Below are 15,777 nucleotides of genomic sequence, written 5' to 3' on the forward strand. Positions count from 1 at the left end.
TCTGCAGCTGCATTTGAGACAACAGCCCTGACCTTCCCGGCCAGAAACCTGAGTGACCCGATTAAGCTTTCACCCCTCCGCATGTACAGGTGGAGGTTCAGATATAGGTGTAGGTGTAGATAACAGGTGTAAGTACAGGTAAGGTACCTGTGCAGGTGTTACCCCTGTCATACATGAGTTCAATCCCACCTCTTTGTAAATCCCTTGCCTAATGTCTTAAGGGTGGTGGTGAGTCGTTCCTTCCACCCAGCATAGATGGTGCTCTATTCAGGCATAAAGCATTACATTACATTACAGGCATCTAGCAGACGCTCTTATCCAGAGCGACTTACACAACTTTTTACATAGCATTTTACATTGTATCCATTTATGCAGCTGGATATATACTGAAGCAAAGCAGGTTAAGTGCCTTGCTCAAGGGTACAACGGCAGTGTCCTTACCCGGGAATCGAACCTACGACCTTTCGGTTACAAGCCCATTTCCTTACCCACTGTGCTACACTTCGTCCTTACGCCAGCTCATAAATGTGTAAACCCACATCAGTCATAGCGGCTTTGAAAAGTGCAGCCAGTATAAAACCTTGTATAGCTGACGCTCCTCGGCTGAATTTCAGAGCCCAGGGGGACAGTTATCCGCTTCCAAATTAAGGGTTTAAAAAATTCGAGACCATAAGCAGTAGACACGGACCACTCAGGCAAGGGCTCCGGCTGGCTTGGGTACTTCTGTGGTCCCCACCATCCCAAACACACAGAAATAGATTGGGCTATGACGCAATTGGATATTGCGTCTTGTGATTGGATGATTAAATATGCGGAACTCCGAGCGCACCTGAATTCACGCCATAGCCAGCGCGCTCAAGCCGACGTTTACCCCGTCTCCGGGGGCGACCGCGCGCCTGTCGATAAAAATCCAATTACGTTTGGAGGGAAAGCGCTGGGCTGGGACCGGGCGCTGGGCGCTGGGGTGTGTTGATTCTTTTTTATTTTCCCCCCTCCTGCTCAGATATGGCGCAGCAGCGTCCGTTTCATAATTGAGGGGAAAAATCGATACGGGCGGCTGGACGTGGTCACGGCGGGGCATTTGGGGAAGTTCGATCCGGTGTCTGGGACCCGGGGCTCGGCTTCAGCCCCCCTGATGCATTCAGGACGGCCCACGGGGGGGGGGGGCGGGGGCTACCACCGGCACGCCTGGCCAGCCGTAGGACGGGAACCTCTTTTTTCCCTCTTTCTTATTGACCTGTTTATTTTTCATTTAAAAGCAGTCTCTTTGCAATTCGCCCCTTCCCGTCCCGAAACCGTGGCTTTTTATTGGTCTCAGGCAGAGAGTACTCGGACTGTAGGGCATCTTAAATTTTACTGATGGTTGGGGAAACCAAACTGGAGGAATACATGCAGATCAGCTGTGATCTGTCTTGTCCTTACAGAAATTATAATAATGAGAACAAAATAGGAGTCAGTGCCATTTTTATACCTTCCTGGGGTGTAAAACCATGCAGCTATTTTATATAACCTGAAATGGTTTACATCTACAAAACTCAGCAGGGGAATCTGTTGTGAATTCAGCTGCATGCTCCCCATAATGGGTTTCAGTTGTCTACCACCCCACGTCACCCCATAGTCAAACTAACCTTTGAACCTAGAGGAATTACTTTCTAAACACTTTTTGTCCTCTATGTTACCTTTTTTCCCTAGTGTTGAATGACCAATCATGTTCCTAGGCCTGCAAGTCTGAGCCAGCAGGCCTTGAGTGGATTTTAGAACACAGATGGAACCCCTAATGTGTTTGCTTTATGATGTCATAATAGCCGGCAGTTCAATGTTTGGTTGGAACAGAAAATAAAAAGGCAAACCCCCAATGGGCGGAGCATTGAGCCCCTCCCTCCCTTACAGTAGTGCTGCTTGCTCATTTACTCTGCAGTTTATCTTAAATCGCCCCACCTGGTCACAGAATTGCGCCCCCCCCCTTACTCCCCACCCACCCCACAGCCTCTGTTATTAAAACAATCAGCGATAATTTCAGCTAACACCGCCTTAATTGCCCTGTGGTAAGACGGCCCAATTATTCCATTAGCAGCCCCCCCGCGCGCGGCAGTGAATGGCCGGAGGGCTCATTTGCATAGCATTAGCTTAATTAGGCCGGAGGCCCGCGGCGGGGGCTGGCCCGAGACAATGGGGAGGTAACCTTAGCGATGGGGCCGGGGACGGAGCTGGTCAGGTGGCAGCCCATTTACCAGACAGCTTTATTAATTAGCAGCTATCCGGTTACTCCCATTTTAAAGCCTTTAAATACGTCAGGGCAGGGGGACGTAAGAGGCCTGCCAGGCGCGTTTGCTTTTCAACAGGGGGCGCCACAGGGGCGGCGAGAAACCCCCCCAGTAACGGGATATACCGACTGGAAAAGCCTGAGCTCGTGAAGGGAGGGGTGTGGTACGGCAGGCAACAGGTGTTTTCAGCTAAAGTTCACACTGCAGAATTTGACTGCAGCACAGTTATGAAAAAGGAAATAAAATGTCTGCCGTCAATGAACTTCTTAGCTGGACGCTTTTAACAATTTACTGTCAATTTGCACTTAATTCTAAGAATGATTTTTAGAGGAGACGGCAATGAACTCTGCTGTTATCTTCAGGGTCAAAAATGAGTTAAACAGCGGTACCCTCAAAAATTTTTTTTTTCAGCATGAAGTTTGATGAGGAGTGTCCCTACCATTAGAAATAGTAGAATATTGACCTTTTTCATATTTTTATGAAAGTGGTAGACCATCAGTCTTTTGAGTACAAAGATTGTCTTTTGGGTCTCTAACCCTGTAGTTATGAACTCAGAAGTCATAATCAAAGTTAAGCACCACACATCTATTACACCAAACAAATTTAAACAAGTATTATGTGTTTTGTAGTAAAAATGAGTGGTATAGACTGAAAAAATACGGTCTCTCTGGCCTGTGCAGGAATAATTATACATCGATTTCTTGATGAGTGACCAGTTGTTTTGTACATGAAAAATATTGATTTAGGGTTGGAAATTCAAAGAGGCCTTATCACAGGGGGACCTGAGGGGTTGGGTCATTTTTGACCCTGTGGACCTGGGGTGCAATGCATAATATGGAGACAACAGGAATGTTAATTATCAACAGAATTCAACGTTATCAAACGGAGGTCTGATCGCTGGAGTGTTTTAGATCGAGATGCAGCTACCCCGTGTCAGGTGATACAGACGAGACAAACCAAATAAAAATGAATGTGAATAATTACGCTTAAATCTGTGGGAGTTGTGGATCAGGGTTTTTCTGGAGGGATGCCTGCTTCTTGAGAGGTGGTAAACGCCAAAATGCCGTTTCAGATGATCTACATCATACAGGCCTGTCTGAAGTGCTTTTGTTACGTGGAGAGGGCCAGGCACTTGATCCATGAGGTGTACATGGATCAAAAAAAGAAAAACGACTCTCTCAGATAAACCATCGCTCCTCAGATAATTAAGGATGACCACACTCCAGGTTCTACTTTTCAGTTCTGTAGCCAATCAGAATCAGACACTTCCCCCATGTCCCACCCCACCAGGCGCTGTCATGACAACACGTGCTCTCTTCCTCAGAGTGATTTTGCGTCGTTCCCCTAGAACTCTGAAAACTCTGAACTCTTGGGAGGAAGAGAGGGAAGGTGCTTTGGGTGAATCACTCAGGGTGGGAGTGTAGTGCCGTGGTTAGGGAACTGGGCTGGCAACCCTGAGGTTGTGGGTTCGACTGTCGTTGTCATCCTGAGCGAAGATACTTAGCCTGAATCCCTTCGGTGAATCTAAATGTGTTGCATGTAAAAGGTGTGAGTTCCTGGGGATGAAGACCGTGAGGGCGAAGGTCTGGTTTAGTGCTGTGTGCATATTGTATTATCTCAGTTTAGAGCGGAGTCCTCACCAGACCTGAGGGCAGTTCCACCACAGTGCTGTGGCACAAAGGCCAGAATGAGGAGCGAGTCAATGTGTCCAAATTCCCTCTCCCTTCCCCTGTTCTCTGTCCATCTCTCCACCTCTCCCCTTTCCCTTCTGCATCTGTCCATTTCTCTCTCCCCTTCCACCTCTCTCTCTCTCTCTGTCTCTCCTCTTGCTGCCAGTCTTTAACTACACTCCACACTGACCAGCCTTCTCATTGTTACAGACCTGACACGAGCGCAAACAATCAAAGTCTTTGAGAACAATGAAATATGCATGCCTATCGGTGACAGGCTGATAAAGCAGGCAATTAGCCACGTCATCCAAGAGAGCTGTCGTCATCCCCCCCTCCCCTCCTCCCTCCCTCCCTCCCTTCTCCCGTTCGGCACTCTTGCTCTCTATTAGTTAAATGCCTTTCGCGTGTCTGCTCCTCATCAAATCAAGCAACACTTCCTCTAATTGGCTCATAAATAATGCATGGGGGCCCGCATTATAATTTCATCAGTGGTAAACATTGCCCAGGCCGCCTGTAAGGAATCTATCCCTCATTAATTTCTTAATTCCGGTAGATGGACGGAGAGGGAGAAGGGAGGGATGGAGGAGAGGGGGGATCGGATGAACGGGGCCACTCGGATCACCCCGGCCTGAGGAGGAGGGGCGCTTTAAATGAGGAGGAAAAAGAAAAGAGGAAGACACCACTGCGCTTGCTAATGGACGTCAGAAATTTGATCCAAGGAGTCAGTCCGAAGGCTTTGGCTATATTGACTTTTTGCCCTCTTTTCCTCGCATGCACATACGCATGTGTGCTCATGCTCACACGCACACACACGCACACACACACACACACACACACACACACTGCATACAGCGCATACACACACACATACACACACACAGTGCATGTGCACACACACATACACACACATGCATACACACATGCTCGTACACACACACATACACACACACACACACACAGAGTGCATGTGCACATGCACACACACACAGTGCATGTGCACACACGCATACACACAGCACACACAGACACACACGCATACATACATGCGCGCGCACACACACACGCTCATACACACACACACACAGGGCATGTGCACACGCGCACACACACATACACACACACATGCACCTCTCCAATCCCACTATCAATGCTGTATTTTCCGTGCAGCTTTATGAATATTTCATAATGAGACATACATATTCAGCCCAATTGCTCTGTTGCCCTGTTCAGCAGATATTACCAGAATTTATTTTTTTAAAGCGAAAAATTCAGTACTAATTTTGCATAACGCTGCCTCTGAAATAATCACTGATGCGCACACACACACACACACACACACACACACACACTCACACACATACGCATAAGCCAGAAGCACTGATGACAAGCCTGTGTCTCTGAGAACATGGTGATAGCAGTGAGGATGACCATGGCTGAAGGCAAAAGCCCCGGAGACCCCCTTCCCACCCCCCCACCCCCCAATAGCCCCAACTAAGGGCAGTCAGTGACCCCCCAATCCCAGTAGCAGGAGGCAGAGAGCCTCACCAAAATAGGACCAAGGATTCTCACAAGAGATTTAGATTTAACATTTTCCCAGGGAGAACTTCATTCTAATCAATTAATCTCTCTGCGGCCAACAAGCACACGTCTTGCCATTCACACCAGAGGGTTGCGCTGGTTTTCTCCGTTAATCAGCACTAATTGGCCAATTAACAAACAGCTGACTCACTGATTACACAGCTGGCTCACCCCACCCAGTATCTGGGATCTGTATGAGAGGCTAATTTTAAAAAGGCAATGGCTAGCGGAAGACATGACTCTGAGCACCAGGGTTGAGGACCACTGATTTAACCCTTTAAGGTGCGAGATCACAAGCACGTGATTAGAATGCTCTTAACCGACAATTCTAATGCTGCTGTAACGATCACTACCGGTAACTCAAAGCAATGTTCTAGGGTTCTAGAACACCGAGGAAACATTCCAAAAATCCTACTCTTCAAAGGGTTAAAGGGTCCCCTCACACAGGCCTCTCTGTAGTCTGCATCTCTACCTGCATCACATTACCAGCAGCTAATTAGGCCGCCGGTCCACCTGCTGGAGTGCAGTAATGTCACAGCGCAGAACAGACTGTCTGTGTAATGCGCTGCATCACACACGCACGTTAATTATACCGAGAGCTTGCCTCTTCCTCTTCCTCTCTTTTCCACTTATTTCTTTAATCTGTGTTTCGCTCGGAAGCCCCATTGAAGTGTAATCTCGTTTTACTGTCTCTTGATGAGGGGACTGGCACACCTGGATTGCATACCTACCGGTAATTAGGCCTCAGGTCCACCTAAAGAACTTCAGTGATGTCAGGGCACAGAGCAGAATGAGCCTATATCGTAACAGCATGTGTGGAATCCCACATGTACATTAATTAAACCGAAATCTTCCCTCTCTTCTTCATCTTCTTGCTCTTATTTAATCTTTATTTCACCAGAAATCCCACTGAGATTAATCTCGGTTTTCTGTCTTGATGATGGGACTGATATAGCTCCTAGTGTTTCACAGTAACTCTTGGAAGTTCTGACATATTCTACGGCCTGAGGAAAGGCCACTGTATCGGGCCACCTCCACAAAAGTTGTAAATATTGACTGGCATGGAAAAACTCCTCTTCCCCAGAGAGGAAGAGGAACGGGTGAAGTAGCAGTTGTCATTAAAGGTCCTGTGGCATCTCACAAACTGTCTGTCCTGGACAGATTCCCACCTTGGTGCTCATGGCCTGGCCATCTAATCATGGCCCAGTTACCTCCTCCTGTAGCACCCCCTTTTTTAACGCAAACCTGAAAATTACATACCCAAAAAATGGTTACTATTCTTGAACCCCTCTGACTGTAGGCATAATCCTGGTCTCATCTGTAGGGTATCCCTTGGGAGTTTGTTTTCCACGAGTCAGAATTACTCTAAATATTACTGAAACAAAGTAACAGAAGCTCAAACATGGCGGAAGTGGACATTTGTTCCTCACCTTTCACTGTAAGGTGTCAAAAAGAGGGGGTTGTATTTCAGCCCAGGACGAGACATTTGAACGTGTCTCGGGCCAAACCCGGGAGCCAGGGGAGGGGGGTGAGGAGGGGCGAGGCATTTCGGCTGAACGTAGGAGAGACGAGCAGCACCTTCCTGAATGAGAGAGTTTCGGTAGTCCAGCCGGGACAGCGTGACGCAAGCGCCCCAATAATGAGCTGGGGGGCTGGGGTGCCCCCAGGGATCCTGGGGCCCATGGAAAGATCTCACATTGGGCCCCCTCCACCCCAGAGAATCCTATGTTCTCATATTCTTAGTCAGTCAGGGCCCTTGGAATTGTCCTCACCCCCACCCCACTCCCCCAATACTGCACCCATGCTGGGTAGTATTTACAGTAATTTGATTTTCTCCGTTTTACACTTCTTGTTCTTTTACACACAATCTATCTATACAGCTGGATATATACAGAAGCAATCTGGGTATCAAACCTAAAACCATAAACTTACAAGCCCGGTTCCCTAACCACTGCGCTACACTGCCGCCCCGGCGGGGAATCTGACCCCCTTCTGGCTGTGATGAGCGGGGGGGTCTGTACACCTGTAGAGCCTGTAACCCACACCTGCTCCAAGCACGTCAGTCAAATACATCAATTCCTGCCCCCCCCCCCTCAACATCCACACTACCCCCACCCCGCTAAAAATCCCAGAATTCTTCTCACCGGCGGAAAGGCGCTCTGATGATCCATGGCTGCCGTGCTCCCGCGGTTCCCTCGACAACTCCCGCCTCGCGGCAGCGGGCGGGGCGAAGCCCCTCGTTAATTACAGCTCTAATTAATGTGGCGGTAAAGCGCGGCCCGCTGGAGTCCCCGCGCGCGCGAGGCAGACATCAGGGCTGCCCCAGAGGGCGTGTGCACGCACGGGGGCTCGCCCTGCCCCCCAATACCCACCCCCCCTCCCCCGGTAACCGACACCTCACCGGTAACGGGTCAGTGCCCCGCCCCGCACCGCACCCGGAAAGGGAGGAGGGGGGGCTGTGGGAGGAACGGTCAGAGGGCTGTGTTAACAGCCTGATTTAAAAACTCCCCCCAGACGGGTCTGAATGACTGCCACCCACCCCCCACCCCCCCAAAAGACCCACTTAATTACTGCAGAGGAGCCCCAGACATGTGGGTCCAGTGAGTTCTTTAACACTGGGGAGACATTACATTTATTCAGGAAGGGGGGTTTTGGAGGGTGGGGTTTATGTGGCAAAATGAAGCAAATCCAGCCCCCCCCAAACCCACCATCTCCATATATTCAAATATTCCCTGTGCTCTCTTTATTTTTAGGGGATCTCTACTGCTATCCCCCCCCCCCCCCAATCTGTTTCATTCCGAAATTAGCTGATTTATTCATCGGACAACTCTGGGTTTTAAGTAACGCGGGGGAATGGAGTGTTTAATATCTAGAACTGAAAACACACTGATGGTCTAAAACACAGAGGAGGGCTCTGTTTCAGTAGCAGAAGTTAATATACAGCAGATCTCTTCCAATCCATTTTTTATATCTCAACAAAAAATAAACACATTTTTTTATTTATTTTCACTTTCTCTCCAGAAATGGAGAGATAACTATTTATACACACAGGCACATTTAAATAGTGTAATACATTTATATGTGGCATTACAGAAATGTTCAACATAATCAGTTTGTTTGTAAAAATCCTAAACTTGCAGTTATACTCAGTGCTACAATATTCTATTGCTCTTATTTCTATATATAATATTGCCCCTTAATTTTGGAAAATTAATTTCAACAGGTTTTCACTTTTTCATTTGTGTGTGGTTGGCATTCCATAAGGCTATTACCAATGTAACATGTCATTTTGCCAGAAGAACTAAAATGCACTGCAGTCACAGTAATTGGAGCAGTTAGTGTTTTGGTCTTATGTGTGTACGATGAATGCAATGGAGTGGAGTTACTCTCATGGTGTTCACTCTCATGGGGAACAAAAGTCACCACAACCTCTGAATACAAATCCAGAACAGTTTATTTACAAAATAACAATCAAATTGAAGCAAAAACACAAATTCTTGGCAAAAGTGTGAGGTCACGCAAAATGAATGGCCTGAACCACCCAAAAACCCGTTTTCTTTTTTAATCCTCCCACAGACAGAACCGCCAAAATTGAAGACCTCGTGGGTCTACTAACGGCTAGTTTTCTCGCCGGTTTATTCAAGTTTTTCTGCGACACCACCAGAAGACCCGTAACTGGGTGAGAGAACGAAGAGGCTGCGGTGAGCAGCGATTGGTTGAGCAGTGAGCACATGACCAGAAGATCAGCGGTGTCTCTAAATGGGGCCCTCAGTTTGGGCCCCTTGTAGAGGTTGCCATGGTGATTCACCCCCACCGGTTCAATAACAATTCCACTGAATAAATACGTAATATCTCAGAAAGAAAAACTGCACGCTCTGGACAGCGCGTTTCCACAAAGGCAACAAACACTGTGAATGGAAGGTTCCGGACGGCAGAAACAGGGGGAGCTCGGTCACGCTCAGCTCATATTTGGTTCTGAAAAGAAAAAGGGAAACCACAACCTCTCCTTCCTGTGGCCCCGTCCCTGTCGTGCCTCATTTTGTACTGCACGGATTGCTTCCCGTGTCAAAACCAGCGTATATTACGCCATCGTATCGTGGGAAAAGCGGGTTTTTGTTTATGAAATGCGCTGCTTTCCAGACAAAAGTTTGATAACATGACCATCAAAAAATAAACAACTCAGTCATAACATCTAGCATCAGAATTAAGACGGACATTTGGGTGATAACAGCCTTTGCCTTAAAACGTGCAAATTCTGACCGCATAGCGAAAAGGTGACCGCAGACAACCTCAGGAGGGTGAGGCAGATCAGGAAACGGGTCGAATAGTGTCCGAGTAGGCGGGACTTGTCGCTGTGGAAACCATTTAGAGTCCATCATGGACCACAGAAATGTGGAGTCTGCCGTGCCCGGGCATCCTAAGGCCATCAGTCATCAGCATCTGACAGAGCCTGCAGCGGGCGAGAGCGCCACCATCGCCAACGACGCCCAACCGCACCTCTGATCAGGAGCCGCCAACCGCCAGTCTCCGTGGCGACCGGAATCGGGGGCGGGGTGCGCACGGCTACGCGGCCGACGCAGATGTCCCCCGACCCGTGTTCTCAAACGAGGGTTAATTATATTTAACAACGTGCACTCTTTACCCCCCTCCCCCCGCCCCCCCCTAATTAAAAGGAGTCCTGGGTCCGGCGGAGGAATCCGAGCCGCACCTCATTACAGCAGAATCTCGTTAGGAGCCCGCCCCATGGGGGAGGCGGGGGGCGAGTCGGATTTTAAATGCCGCTCCCCATCTCTCCCGCTCTCGCTTCATCTAATTGGCCCGGAGTCCTGTTCACTGAGCTCATACAGTCAGCAACGTTTTTGTGTGATTTTTTGTTTTTTCCCCCCTCAACATCAGTTGGTAACGTGTCAATGTTCCAAGCACAATACTGGGGGAAACTTAGCCGCTTGTACTGTTATAAACGGCCAGAGCTCTGTAATGGCCACATGGACGGTGGGGAACAGCGTGGAACTGGAGCGCTGCCTTCAGCTCCTTCATCATCAGTCACATCAATGGCAGGGGAGGATGGCGGGATCTGCTCTTCACCACAGCCCATCGAGTCCCAGAAAGAAAGCGCGACCCAGGCCAGACTCAGGCCTGATCCAGGCCAGACCCTGGTCAAACCCAGGACAGACTCGGGCCTGATCCAGGCCAGACCCGAGCTAAACCCAGGACAGACCCAGGCCAGAGCCACACCTGACCCAGGCCAAATCCAGGTCAGACCCAGGCCTGACCCTCACCTGACCCAGGCCAGACCCAGGCTAAATGAGTGGCGAGTCGCAGAAGGTGCAGGGACCTTGTAATATCCGCTTGATCCAATCTGGGTCTGGGGGGGGGGGAGGAGAAAGAGGAAGATTCAGTTTCATAACACAGTTGCATGCACCCATAAACGTGCTTGGCTCGTGCCAATTTAGAGGTGCCTTCAATTGTAGGTCACCAATATCATCACAGAATGTACCGCTTTGACAAAACTTTCCTTCCAGTGGAACACAAACACAAACATAATTCCTACAGCTAACCAGATCATTAATTCAGCCTTTCTGGCGTCTACAAGCGCACAAGGATCTGACAGACTGAAAAAACGTATGAGGTTCTGGAATTCCGATTCCTTCCATTAAAATGTGGGTTCACTTATTATGTTCTAGGGCAGGGCTGTTCCTGGAGATCTAGCGTCTCACCTTCGGGCGCAGGGTGCCTGGCAATGCCGTCCCCCAGGAGGCAGCGTCTGTAGTCGAGCGACTGACAGGCCCGGTACGACAGCACACACCTGGGACAGAGAAGAGCGAATGCGGCTCGTCAGGGCGGAGCGCGTCGCCCGGCGAAACAAGGTTTAGGGGGAGGGGCTTCGGGACATTCTGCCGATCCACACAGAGCCGTTTACAGCATCAGAGAGTCGAATCGGCCAATGACTGCCTGGTGTGAGTGAACCTTAGAGAACGGCCTTTTCCCAGAGTGGACAGGGGAAACAGAGGGGTGTAGAGGTGTAAAAGAGGGGTGCAGAGGGGTAAAAGAATGGTACAGAGGGGTAAAAGAGGGGTGTTTAGGGAGCAAAGAGCGGATACCTGAACCAAATGTGGCCGTTGCTGCAGACGGCCTGCCGGGGGTCGCTGAAGGGCAGCACCTCCTTACACAGGCTGCAGTACTCTGGGAAGGTCTGCTTGTTCATCTTCTTAAAGATGTGACCAATCAGCACCTGAGGAACACAGGAAGTGTGTTTTTGCCATAGACTAAGCCATAGGAGGAACATGGGGATGAACAAAATTGCAATGTGCTCAATTTGAAAAAGACTTGGGAGTAATGGTTGATCAAAGCCTTTCCGGAAGAAAAGCCTAAAGGGATGCTGGGATTTGTAATGAAAAGTATTGAGTATTAATCCAAGGAAGTTACACGTATCTTATACAATACATTTGTTAAACCACATTGTGTGGTTGTATTGTGTGATGTTCTGGGGACCGTACTACAAGTAAGATATAAAGGATCTGGAAAAGGTTCAAAGAAGGGCAACCAAATTGACTCCTGGTATGAAAGATAAAAGCTATGAGGAAAGACTTAAGATACTTCATTTCTTCAAGCTTAGTAAAAGGAGACTTAGGGGTGATTTGATTGAGGCTTTTAAATTCATAAAGGGGCTTTAACAAAGTCAACCACAGTAGATTGAGTTCTGTCAGTAGAATGAGGAGACATAAATAGAAATTAGCAAAAGTTAAATTTTTTACAGACATTAGGAAGAGTAGTCAATGTACGGAATATCCTGCCAGGTCACGTAGTAGAGGCAGAAACTCTGGGGATTTTCAAGACCAGGACTGATTGATACGGTGTTAGATACTATCTAGTCTGTAGGTAATCGGAGCACTTGGCACAGTTTAGTGTGTGTGTGTGTGTGTGTAAGAGTGCGTCTGTGTAAGAGTGTGTGTCTGCGTGCTCTTACCTCAGCTGCCCTGTCCTCGTAGGTGGAGTCGCTGGAGAGGAAGTCGCAGACCCCCCGCGTGGGGATGCTGGTGTTCTCGGTGATCCAGGTGTGCAGGTAGACCTCCCCGAGCACGGTCTTCATGTGCTCCCGCGTCAGGTGAGTCTCCGTCTCCTGAATCATGGCCGTGATCTCTCTCGCCTGCTCCTCCGAAGCCCCGCCCTCCTGCCCCTGGGACTCCGCCCCCTCGGAGGGCCTCTCGCCGTCGTCCTCGTCGCCGTCCTCGTCCGTGAGGAGGACCTTGGCGTTCTTGGGCGCAGGGCGCCAGCGGGCCTCGGTCGGGGCCTTCTGCAGCGACTGGTAGAGCACGCGCAGCAGGAAGAGCTTGAAGCGCCGCAGGTAGGCGCTGCCCGAGGCGCACACCTTCTCGTCCAGCTCCCCCTGCAGGCCGGGAGGGATGCGCTTGTCCTGGAGGACCTTCCAGCGCACCAGGTCCAGCAGGTCGGCCTGCCGGAACAGGCTCTGCGCCCCGGAGCGGAGCACCTCGCCCGCCGCCGCGTCCGCCGTCTTCAGCGTCACCAGCTGCACCTGGTGGGCCCGGGAGATCGGGTGCTGCCAGCCCCTCATGCCCTCGGAGGTGAGCAGGGCCAGGTAGGCCCCGTACGGGCTGACCGCCATGCCGTGCACCCGCCGCCCCGCCACCCCCTCGGGGAGCTCCAGCGCCTCCTGCCGGAAGGTCACGGCCTCGTCGGTGAAGACGGGCGTCAGCCTCTTTATGGAGCCGTCGGACGCGCAGGTGAAGACGGCGCCGTCCCGGCGGCCGGTCGCCATGGAGACGATGGGCGTGGCGTGCAGGCCGGTGACGTGCGAGTTGTGGACGTTGAGGCCGGCCTTGGAGATGAGCAGGAGGCACCAGAAGAGGTAGGGCCCGCGCGCCGCCACCACCAAGCTGCAGTCGCACTTCTGCCGCGGGTGGTACAGCGACACGCAGCGCACGCCCAGCACGGGGATCTGGTCCGCCTCCTGCCACAGCACCACGGGCTGCCGCAGGGTGAAGCAGCCCTTCACCGCCTTCAGGTTGACGGGCAGGATCTTGACCGGCCCGGCCGAGCTGCCCACGATCAGGCCGCTCATCCGGCGCCCGCCGTGCTGGTACTCCCACCAGGCCAGGGCGCTGGGGCGGGCCACGCCCGAGGGCAGGGTGCTGCAGGACACCACCGAGTCGGGCCCCAGGAAGGGCAGGGCCAGGTGCCAGACGGCCAGGTCGCCGTTCTCCATCAGCACGGCCAGCAGCACGGTGCCCACGTCCTTGCACTCGTTGTTGGTCTGCACCCGCTGCGTGGCGCACACGCTGGACCACTCCATGCGCACAGGCGCCTGCATGCGGTGCCGCCGTCGCAGCTCGGGCAGCTGGTCGGGCGGGCCCAGCGGGGGCTCGGCGCCGGGCGGCGCGTAGCCCTGCTCCGCCAGCGAGCGCCCGTACAGCTCGGTCAGGTCCGCCAGTGGCGTCCAGCGCATCCTCCGCCCGCAGCTCTGCACGGTCAGGCGCCCGTCCAGCGTGAGCACGGCCAGCAGGCAGCGCCCGTTCCCGTCGCAGCCCGGCGGGGACCAGCTGGTGTACTTGGTGCCCCTCAGGGGCGGCAGCGTGCCCACGGCGGGGTTCATCGTGCGGTCCAGCATGAAGGCCTGGCTCACCGCCGGGTCGTCGGAGCCGGCGAACCTCTCCTTCGCCTCCTGCACTTCTCGCTCAGGGCCCACCTGCGGAGCGGGAATCCGTCAACATACAGGAAACGGGGACGGGAAGGACATAGTCCACGAACGTACAGGAAACGGGGACAGGAAGGACACAGTCCACGAACGTACAGGAAATGGGGACGGGAAGGACATAGTCCACGAACGTACAGGAAGCGGGGACGGGAAGGACATAGTCCACGAACATACACACAGGAGCAGGTATGACAAGGATTTAGCATGGGCAGTCAGATGAAAAAACAGAAAAAGAAATCTAAGGTTTCATTACTGCAGGGGAAATAATTTCATTGCCACCAACTAGAGGCTCTTCACTGAACAAATGCAGTTGTTTTACGTGCATTTATGACACACGTTGACGCAGAAATTATTGGAACACCACGCAGCTAACTAGATAACTCAAATATCAACCATAACTCCTTAAAACAAAGGAGATTTGCCAGGGAAATAATCTTCTTAAGAGTAGTGGTACCTAGCTTGCAACGGAAATTAACTGCCAACTAGTTGTTCGCGCAGGACTGACCAATGGATCAACTGTAAACGATAACCACGTTTCAACGGCGGCGCCGCATAGATTCGCCGCTACACTGCCCGAGTAAAACATGTCGAAGAAAAAAAACTGCCGTAGTTTACCGATCACAGTGAACGGAGACAACTCTTGCAAACCCAAAACCATTTTACACTTCTGAATGAAATGACCCAGTTAGCACGACATGCCCCTTGGAAAACAAAACTATAACTACTGTGCAGAGTGACAGGCGCCTCTGGAGTGAGCGCGCGTGCAGCCAGGACTGCGCAGCCGGTACGCAGCCATTCCCAAATATGTTATATACCTGTAGCACACAAACGTCTTCTGGCACGGGGATGGAGGTCCGATGTATGATCAGGTCTCGGCTATAGCTGTGAATGTCGCACACCATTTCCATTAGAGAAATACTATTTGTACAAGAGGCCGATATTCTGTGGTCTTCTGACCAAGATAGCGGTTCCAGGCCGCACACCGGACTTAAGAGCTTCAGTACTGGCTCTCTCTTTACGATCGGTCCATGTCCTGTCAATGTGCCGGTGTCCGGCTCGGTTTCAGTCTCTCCTCTGCCCGGAGCACGATCCGGGCTCGAAGCCGCCATTTTCCTCCAAATGAAAACAAGAGCTGTGTCTCCAGGAAGTTGCACTCATGGTGAAGGCGGGACATCCTGTAACAGCGGTTTAAAAACGTAGGTTGCCAGATTGGGCTGTATTTGCAATTAATGCCGCGACACCCCCTTTTACAACTACTCACATTGCTGTCCTGTAATTTGGAAACACATTTAAGGGTATTATTATTATTATTTTATTATTATTATACATCTTTCTTTGGATAAACGCGCCTGCTGAACTTGAACGTGATTTTTAACACTTGCTGGTGTTTTGGGGATTCAGGCGCAGTCTTTCCCAAGTTTCCAATTTCTTGTTTTTCTGTATAGCTGTCTTTGTGACAGTTTATGTAAAAGGCGCTTTAGGCTACAAAAAAAAATGTAGGCAAACGAAATTATTGTTTCAGAATGGCCGACTTTAATTAGCAATGTTGTAT

General features: G+C 50.8%; 1 protein-coding gene across 1 annotated transcript; it reads right to left on the reverse strand.

Annotated features, from left to right (window-relative positions):
- Window positions 1-8,948: 8,948 nt before the first annotated feature.
- Window positions 8,949-15,373, reverse strand: LOC135239408 (general transcription factor 3C polypeptide 4-like). The gene is made up of 5 exons (XM_064308044.1): window positions 15,041-15,373; window positions 12,480-14,216; window positions 11,614-11,744; window positions 11,230-11,318; window positions 8,949-10,877 (listed from the first exon to the last, which is right to left on the reverse strand). Exons 1-5 carry the CDS (start codon window positions 15,332-15,334, stop codon window positions 10,813-10,815), a joined length of 2,316 nt encoding a protein of 771 aa, XP_064164114.1. The 5' UTR covers window positions 15,335-15,373; the 3' UTR covers window positions 8,949-10,812.
- Between the last annotated feature and the right edge of the window lie 404 nt (window positions 15,374-15,777).

This window comes from Anguilla rostrata, chromosome 14 (assembly GCF_018555375.3).
Source record: "Anguilla rostrata isolate EN2019 chromosome 14, ASM1855537v3, whole genome shotgun sequence".
Classification (NCBI taxonomy): Eukaryota; Metazoa; Chordata; class Actinopteri; order Anguilliformes; family Anguillidae; genus Anguilla; species Anguilla rostrata.